A 9,000-nucleotide genomic window follows, 5' to 3' on the forward strand; every position below is an offset into this window, starting at 1 on the left:
GTATTAAGAGTCTGGTGGCCTGAGTTCAGACCAGACGACGGGATGTTGTTTTGGGGTGGATGAAGGCAGGGATTCTTTTTTATAGAATTCTTGACTTACAATAACAGCAGTGTTTACGCTGTTCATGGATGGCCCCTAATGCATAAGAGCAATTTGAGCTCAAAACAGGAATTTTCAGGTACTACTTTTTTACCCGTCCGTCTCAATGATACAATGCATTGAAAGTTTGTAGGCATGATGAGTGTAAAGAATTGGTAGAGGTAGGAACATGAGTAGACTAATGATGTACTGTGGTACGCGCGGCTGGTGCTACCCCGCGCAGTACTAATTCTCGCCTGTTTAGGTGGCAGTTCTGAAGTCGCTCTTTCTCTCTAATTTATATTTTCTCTGTGGTCCCACTCTCACCAAATTAACCCTCTCGGCTAACTGCGATCGGTGGCGCGAAGTGCACCAATGCGCCATGTATGTTTCATGTACTTTAGAGTTAGATCCCAATAAAGTGTCCGTTGAAGAAGTTCGGTCTGTTTGCGAGTGGCAAATAAAAGTTTGCGTTTTTAAGTAGCCCGCCGTGTTTGATTTCCTCCGGAACTCTCCAGAGTGATCCGGCCCCATCCGGTTCTGTACATTTTGGTCCTTCGAACCGGATCACTCGACCGGTGGACCAGTTCCGGAGAAATTTGTGCAGTGCAGCAGTGTTGGCCATTGCTGTGCGGAGGTGAACGACTGCGACGAGTTCAACGACCGCTGGCTGGAGTTCAACGACCCAGAGTTGACCGTCGACGAGCTGCAGTTGGACGCTGAAGAAGGTGCTGTTGGATTGGAAGGATTCGGCGGCGGTTGCAGTTCGACGGTTGGTGTTGTTGCTGCTACGGTTGCTGTTGCTGTTGGAGTCGACGATTGGACGGACGGAACTTCGAGCTGCGGACGGATTTGCGGATTCAAAGGGAAGTAATTGTGGTCTGTGGCTTGGAGCTGATGCATGCGCTGCCAGCCATTGCAATTTGAATTGATTTTCTTTTATTGAGCTGTGGTGATCCACAATTAAACTGGTTTGAACTGAAGTTGATGCGATTTTTATTGAGCTTGGGTTCTTGAGTGTGGTGAAAATTCTCCCTTTGATTGACGGTTCTGGGGTCCCTGGCTTAGTGGGTTGGTCTTGTTCTCTGTCATCTGTCTTCGAGAGGTCGCGCGCGTCGGGTTTTCAGGTGTCAATTGTGGTCCAAGAAGTGCATCGCGATGACTACGTTGCGGGAGTATCAGATGCAGGAGAGGCAGCTTCGTAGTACGCTGGAGATGACGAAGAAATTCGTTGATGGCTTCAAGGATGGCGAAGACGAAGCTCAGATCGACGTGCGGCTGAACATGCTGGATGATGCGTTGGCGAAGTTCTACGTCGTGCGGCGCAAGATCGACGTCCTCACTGATGTGTTCGGGGTTGATGCTGCTGGAAAGGAGAAAACACAGGATGTAGAGGAGCACACTAAGGCGTTATGGGAGTTCGAGAACTTGTACTGTGAGTTGAAGGCGAAGTTGCTGGCAAAGCGGAAGGAGGAAGCACCCACGCAAGCGGCACCTGCTCAGGCGAAATCGACTGTTTCGCGCGTGAAGCTGCCCGAAATCAAGCTGCCGTCGTTTGGAGGAAACATCACCGAGTGGATTACTTTTCGGGATTCCTTCAAGTCGCTGATCCATAATAGTGAAAACCTTTCAGATTTCGATAAGTTTACTTATCTTCAGTCTTCACTGTTTGGAGAAGCGCTTGCTGAGATCAGCACAGTGCGCGTGTCAGATACGAACTACCAGGTGGCGTGGGGCGTGCTGGAGAATCGCTACGGGAACATGAAGCTGATCCTGAAGAGCCATCTCGACGCCATCTTTGCTGTTGAGCCCGTACGAGACGAGTGCTTTGAGGCGTTGAACCATCTGCTGAGCGTGGTGGACAAGAACCTGCAGATGATCAACAAGCTCGGGGTGAAGACTGAGGATTGGTCCATCCTGCTCGCTCACGTTGTCACTAGCAAGTTGGACGCCGCAACATTGCGCCACTGGGAGGAACACAACAAGAAGTCCAAGGAGTTTGTGAAGTACGAGACGCTGCTGGAGTTTCTGCGGGAACAGTGCGGAATGCTGCAGACGATCGATTCCATGAAGAAAGCTACGAGGAACGAGCGTCGCCCGCCGAAGTACGCGTCGAGTCACGCTGCGTCTGCTGAGCCAAGCGGATGCTTTTTTTGCAACGGACCTCAGCACAACGTGTTCCAGTGTTTTGCGGTCAAGAAGATGAGCTGTGCAGAGCGTGTCGCGGTTGCCAGGAGGAATATGCTGTGTTTCAACTGTTTGCAGCCTGGTCACGTCGTGGAAAAGTGTACGAGAGGATTTTGTTCGATGTGCAAGCGGAAACATCACACGCTTCTTCACGAGAACTTTGGCCAAAGGTCGAACGCTGCCGCTGCAGGCCCGAACGCGTCGCGACCTCATTCAGGGAACACACCATCCACACACTACCCACAACAGAAGACACAAAGCCAAACCCGTCACACACCCACTCAATCTACACAAAACCCTACACAGACACCAGTCTCGCAAAGCTCACAACCACAAAGCTCACAGCTCGCCACAGGCCACACAGCAGCGTGCAACCTGTCGTCGTCCCTTGTTCCAAGTCGCACGGAGGAGGTTCGAGAAGTGTTGCTGTCCACGGCTGTTGTACGGATTTGCGATTCGCGAGGTCACACCCTGTTCGCTCGAGCACTGCTTGACAGTGGCTCCCAGCGAAACCTGATGACCAAGGAGTTCGCGCGCAAGCTTAAATGCAAGCCGCAGTCTGACTACCTGCGGGTGAAAGGAATCGGCGTTGCAGAATCCACTTCCACCTTTGCGGTGACCGCTACTGTTTGCGCTCGTTCTTCGGCGATTTCGGAGTTCGCAGCATCGATGAGGTTTCATGTTTTGGCGAAGGTCACGGCGAATCTGCCGTTTAACAACATCGATGCCGAGCAGCTGAGCATTCCAGAGGACGTGAAGCTGGCGGATCCGCACTTCTACCGTCCTGGACCTGTGGACATGATCATTGGAGCAGAGCATTATTATGACCTGTTGTCCGATGGTAAGATGAAGCTTGGAGAAGCAAGCCCGACGATCCAGAACACCGAGCTCGGCTGGGTGGTATCTGGCGTTGTCAACGGAGTAGCGGCAAAGCTACCACGGGTCGTAGCGAACCAGAACTCAGCAGAAGCAGAAGCGTTGGCGGAGATCAACGATTTGCTGGCCAAGTTCTGGGAGTTGGAGTCGTGTCAGACGCCGAGTACACATTCGCTCGAGGAGAGCGCCTGCGAGGACCTGTTCAGGGCGGACACCGTGCACGACGAGACCGGTCGGTTTGTTGTCAGACTGCCGAAGAAGCAGACGATCCTGCAGAGTCTAGGCGAGTCGAGATCGATCGCGATGAAGCGGTTCTACGGGCTGGAAAGGCGGCTCACCGCTAATCCAGAACTGATGAAGCAGTATTCTGACTTCATTCACGAGTACCTGGAGATGAGACACATGGAGGAGGTGAAAGAAGACACGGAGGAGAAACAGGCGTATTATTTACCTCACCATGCTGTGCTGAGACCAGATAGTACGACCACCAAGCTGAGGGTAGTGTTTGACGCCTCATGTGCCACGTCGTCTGGAGTCTCGCTGAACGATGCTTTGATGGTAGGACCGGTGGTCCAGGATGATTTGCTGACCATCATTCTTCGCTTTCGTTTGCGGAAGATCGCCGTCGTCGCAGACGTCACAAAAATGTACCGCATGGTGAACGTTCACCCAGATGACCAGGATCTGCAGCGGATCTTGTGGAGGGACGCGCCGAGCGAACCTGTGCGCACCTTCAAACTCACTACGGTGACGTACGGAACGGCGTCGGCGCCCTACCTGGCCACGAAATGCTTGCGCACGGTCGGAGAAGAGGTGGAAACCACACATCCGCTGGCGGCGAAGACCATCAAGCATGACTTTTATGTCGACGATATGCTCTCGGGAGCCGACTCGATCGAGGAAGCGCAGAAGCTGGTTGGAGAGACCAGCGAGCGGCTGATGGCGGCCGGGTTCCTGCTCAGGAAGTGGCGAAGCAGCGACAACGCCGTGCTGGAAGCCATCCCCGAGGAGCTGCGAGACGAAGGAGGTGCGAAAGAGTTGGATTCGTCGACTGCCGCTGTGAAGACACTGGGTCTGCTGTGGGACTCGAGCAGCGATGAGTTCAAGTTCAAAACGCCGACGTGGAATGCCGCTACGGTATTCACGAAACAGACGGTGCTGTCAGACACAGCACGCATTTTCGATCCCGTTGGACTGGTCGGACCAGTTGTTGTGATCGCCAAGATCTTCCTCCAGAAGCTGTGGAAGAAAGGAGTCGATTGGAAAGAGCCGTTGCCAGAAAATCTTGTGCACATTTGGGAGGAGTTTCGACGAAACATGATGAGCTTTGACAACATCGCTGTGCCACGTTGGGTCGGTTTTAGCCTGCAGTGTGTCAAGCTTGAGCTGCACGGATTTTGCGATGCGTCGCTTGAGGCGTACGGAGCGTGTTTTTACACGCGCAGCACCTGGAGCAACGGTGGCGTGTCGGTCAACCTGCTGACGTCGAAGACTAAGGTGGCGCCGATGACCGACTTGAAGCGACGAACCAAGGAGGAGACGATCCCGCGACTGGAGTGCTCGTCAGGACTGCTGATGTGCCACTTGCTGCAGAAGATACGCCCTCTGTTTCCGGTCGACATCGAGATCCATCTGTGGACGGATTCGATGGTCGTAATGAGTTGGCTGGCGTCCGCACCATCTCGCTGGAATCCATTTGTGGCAAACCGCGTGTCGGAGATGCAGCACCTGAGCAAAGGTTGTGTCTGGCACCACGTACCCGGTGTGGAAAACCCGGCGGATCTGCTGTCTCGAGGCATGATCCCAGCATTGCTCGCGTACGCATCGCTGTGGTGGATTGGACCCACATGGCTGTGCTTAAGTCCAGACAAGTGGCCGCAGACGAGAAATCCCACGCAGGAGGAGTTGGAAGCTGCACTGCTGGAGCAGAGAGCGTCGTACGCTTGCACTGTCCAGATTCTTCAGCCGGAGCAGCTGTTCACGCGATATTCGTCGTTGTTTGAGCTGATTCGAGTCACCGCACTCTGCCGCAGATTCGCTCACAACGCTCGACCTGCCAACCGTGAGTGCCGAAAGAGCGGGTACATCACGCACGCCGAGCACGAAGCGGCACTGCTGGATCTGGTGAAGCTGGCGCAGAAGGAATGCTTCCCGCATGAGCTCGCAGATCTGGAAAAGAAGGGAGAAGTTAACGAGACTTCGAAGTTGAACGCGCTCAATCCTAGGCTCGTGGAGGGCGTAATACTGGTTGGCGGCCGGCTACGAAACGCTGCAGTTTCAGCTGGGAGGAAGCATCCGATGATTTTGGACAACCACCATCCGCTAACTAAACTAATTCTACAGCACTACCACCACAAGTACTTCCACGCTGGACTGCAGCTGCTGATTTCTAGTGTGCGCGAGCGGTTCTGGCCGCTGAGCGTCCGGCGCGCAGCGAGGCAAGTCATCTTCGAGTGTGTACCGTGTTTCCGAAACAAGCCCAAGGTGCAAGATCAGCTCATGGCCGATCTACCCCAAGAACGCGTAAATCCAGCTCCACCGTTCCTGAAAACGGGTGTGGATTACTGCGGACCGTTTCAGCTGTCGTACCCCGGTCGGAAGGCGAGACCTGTCCGATGCTTTGTAGCTGTGTTCGTGTGCTTGGTCACGAAGGCAGTACATCTCGAGGTTGTGACCGACCTCACCACACAAGCATTCCTGGCGGCGCTGAAGCGATTCACCGCGCGGCGAGGAAAGCCGCAGCTGATCATGTGCGACAACGCGAAGACGTTCGTGGGAGCGAAGAGAGAACTGGACGACCTGGCGAAGCTGTTCTGCGATCAACAGTTCCACGAAGCGGTGGTGAGAGACGCGGCGAAGGCGAGCATCGAGTTCAAATTCATTCCGCCAAGATCACCGAACTTCGGTGGATTGTGGGAAGCAGCGGTGAAGTCGTTCAAGACGCACTTCAAGAAGACGATTGGCTTGCGAGTGTTGCAGCACGACGAGTTCGTGACTGTGTTGGTGCAGATCGAAGCATGCCTGAACTCTCGCCCCCTGACACCCCTCAGCAGTGACCCGAACGATCTCGACGTCCTCACCCCAGGTCACTTTCTGGTCCAAAGAACACTGGCAGCGGTGGCAGAACCAGACCTGACGGAAGTCCCAGAGAACAGGCTGTCAGCGTGGCAGAGAACGCAGGACTTTGTGCAGCAGATCTGGCGGAAGTGGTCGACGCAGTACCTGTCGGACCTCCACAACCGAACGCGATGGACGAGACAGCGCAACAACCTGTTCTGCGGAATGATGGTGCTGCTGAAAGAGGAGAACCTGCCGCCACAGATGTGGCACCTAGGGCGAGTGACCGACATTCGCACTGGGAGCGATGGCAACGTGCGCGTTGCGGTCGTCAGAACGAAGGACGGAGTCTACGAGAGAGGAATCTCCAAGATCTGTATCCTTCCCATAGCAGATAACTTCCCAAACACACAACAAGAGAATTAAACATTCTCCATCGAGGTGCTTTACGCACCTGCGGGGGTGCAGATGTGCACTCCCGCACACCAGTTAAGTTTATGTATTGTAATTCTTGAGCAAAAAGTAATCCTATTTCTTTTCTGCCAGCGTTGATGCCCATGTTCCCCTGCACCTGTTTCGCTGTTGTCCCACTCGCTCTAAGGTCCGTATCTCTCCAACAAACCGTCAATCAAGGGTCCCATCACCAACCGCATCTACCCGCTGGACGCATTCCAGAAGATTGGTCTAGTCGCACTAGACTCGGCGCGAGCGCGCCCGGAGACCGGTGGTCTCCCACGCAAAGTCAAACAGTAACGCTCTTCTGTTTTCTACCGCCAGAAAAATCGCTAATGTTCGTGCCCATGGGGACACGCGCAAAGCCACGATCAACTCAGCAACCGAAAAACTGCAGTAATTCGGCCGCTGGAGTCACCCTGCACCGGTCGTCGTACAGCTTGGCCAGCTTTCCCGACGATCAACGCAGTTCAAAGCATCGCACAAGTCCACGCACACACACCGTACGTCGCACGTACGCCGCTCATCCACCCACACTGTCCGCGTCAGGGCAGCAGCATCGGTGCCGGAGGCACCCGCGGAGGCCACGGTGGCCTCCGCTCCAGGCGAGTCTTATTTCCCCCCTGATTTTCTTGGTAAAAAGCCGCCTATGTTCGTTCACAGAGTTTCCTGTCGTCGAGGACGACCATCCGAGGATCGAGATTGCCGCCGTCTGAGACGCCCCACGGCAAGCCGCAGCCCTAAAATGCAGCGAGAGATGATTAACAACGCACCGAAAACTGACCTGAAATCGAAGAATTCAACCAGCAGCGATCGACAGCAGCAGAAACACCACGAGCAGCAGCAGCAGAACGGCTAGGTCATCAGCTGATCGGCGAACAATTGATGCACCTATTGTGCCGAAGAATGATGCACCGCGATCGAAAGCGAAAGTGATAATTTTTCCTTGTTGCTCCATGTATATTTGTTTACATTTAGTTTGTTTGTAAGTAGTTGTTAGGTGTGTTAGATGTTAGGTGTAGTATTAGTGTCATGGTCATGCAGTTAGGTTTTGAAAGGTCTTTCAAGGCGGCCGGGATGTAAAGAATTGGTAGAGGTAGGAAGATGAGTAGACTAATGATGTACTGTGGTACGCGCGGCTGGTGCTACCCCGCGCAGTACTAATTCTCGCCTGTTTAGGTGGCAGTTCTGAAGTCGCTCTTTCTCTCTAATTTATATTTTCTCTGTGGTCCCACTCTCACCAAATTAACCCTCTCGGCTAACTGCGATCGGTGGCGCGAAGTGCACCAATGCGCCATGTATGTTTCATGTACTTTAGAGTTAGATCCCAATAAAGTGTCCGTTGAAGAAGTTCGGTCTGTTTGCGAGTGGCAAATAAAAGTTTGCGTTTTTAAGTAGCCCGCCGTGTTTGATTTCCTCCGGAACTCTCCAGAGTGATCCGGCCCCATCCGGTTCTGTACAATGAGTCAACACTCAAAATTAACATTTTTAAAGGCATTATATAAAAAATTATCAATTTAAAAGACCACTGTATCACGATGCGGTTGCATTGTATCAAAAAGTGGTCAAAGAAAATCTTTTAAGAATTCTGATGGGCTTCTTAGAAAACATAGAATGAAAAATACACGTTATTTCTATTAAAAAAAATTGGAGCAACCCTCAGAAATAAAAAAAATCAGTTATTAAAACCATTTTTTTTTAATGGAAGTGGGGAGGGTTTGAGATTTCTAAGAAAAGTGTCCACGTGGTTTATGGATGGTTCCAAGATATGTTTTTGATGAATAAAAAAACGCAATTTTATATGAGCAAAAATGGCAATGAATTTTGAATTAGATAAAAAAAATAATCCGAAATATTGTCAAAAAACAAACTTAATCCACCTATGTGGTTGATGCCTTCCTCACTATTTACCAATAATGGGTAATAATGTGATGGGTTTGGATACAAATTTCATCTATTTCTTTTAGCTCCAGAATAAAAAGAACACAAATATCACTTACATGGTATTAACTCGTGGGAAAGGTCTTTCAATTATCTAACCAACGATCGGTTGCATGACAGATCTGGATATCGTTTATATACATATGAGTGAGACCTGGCTATTTGTTAAAACACATGTTTATACATAACTTTTGAACTACTTATCGAAACTTCAAACAATTCAATAGGATGTGTGGGATCCTAAACCAAGTCGAATGAAACCGGTTTGATCAAAATCGGTTCAGCCAGTGCTGAGAAAACTCAATGAGAATTTTGGTCACATACACACAAATTGGACGAGCTTTCCTGTGAAAATATTTTCGAAACTGAAAAATCAAGTTTCACATATAGAAATTGCCAAATTATGAA

At 51.5% G+C, this 9,000-nt stretch overlaps 1 protein-coding gene across 1 annotated transcript; it reads left to right on the forward strand.

The window, feature by feature from the left end:
- The first annotated feature begins 1,236 nt into the window (after positions 1–1,236).
- Positions 1,237–7,510, forward strand: LOC120412957 (uncharacterized). The gene is made up of 3 exons (XM_052711678.1): positions 1,237–6,574; positions 6,800–6,947; positions 7,315–7,510. The coding sequence occupies exons 1-3, from the start codon at positions 1,237–1,239 to the stop codon at positions 7,508–7,510; spliced, it is 5,682 nt and encodes a 1,893-aa protein (XP_052567638.1).
- Positions 7,511–9,000: the final 1,490 nt, after the last annotated feature.

Source organism: Culex pipiens, chromosome 1, assembly GCF_016801865.2.
Source record: "Culex pipiens pallens isolate TS chromosome 1, TS_CPP_V2, whole genome shotgun sequence".
In the NCBI taxonomy this organism is placed as follows: Eukaryota; Metazoa; Arthropoda; class Insecta; order Diptera; family Culicidae; genus Culex; species Culex pipiens.

Bases quoted from the DNA above. Each gene is read 5' to 3' on its own strand.
- LOC120412957 (XM_052711678.1), top strand. From the start codon at position 1,237: ATGACTACGTTGCGGGAGTATCAGATGCAGGAGAGGCAGCTTCGTAGT. The intron at 6,575-6,799 runs GTATCCTTCCCA...ACTCGCTCTAAG, and splicing joins GAGAGGAATCTCCAAGATCT to GTCCGTATCTCTCCAACAAA. The intron at 6,948-7,314 runs GTAACGCTCTTC...GTTCGTTCACAG, and splicing joins CTCCCACGCAAAGTCAAACA to AGTTTCCTGTCGTCGAGGAC.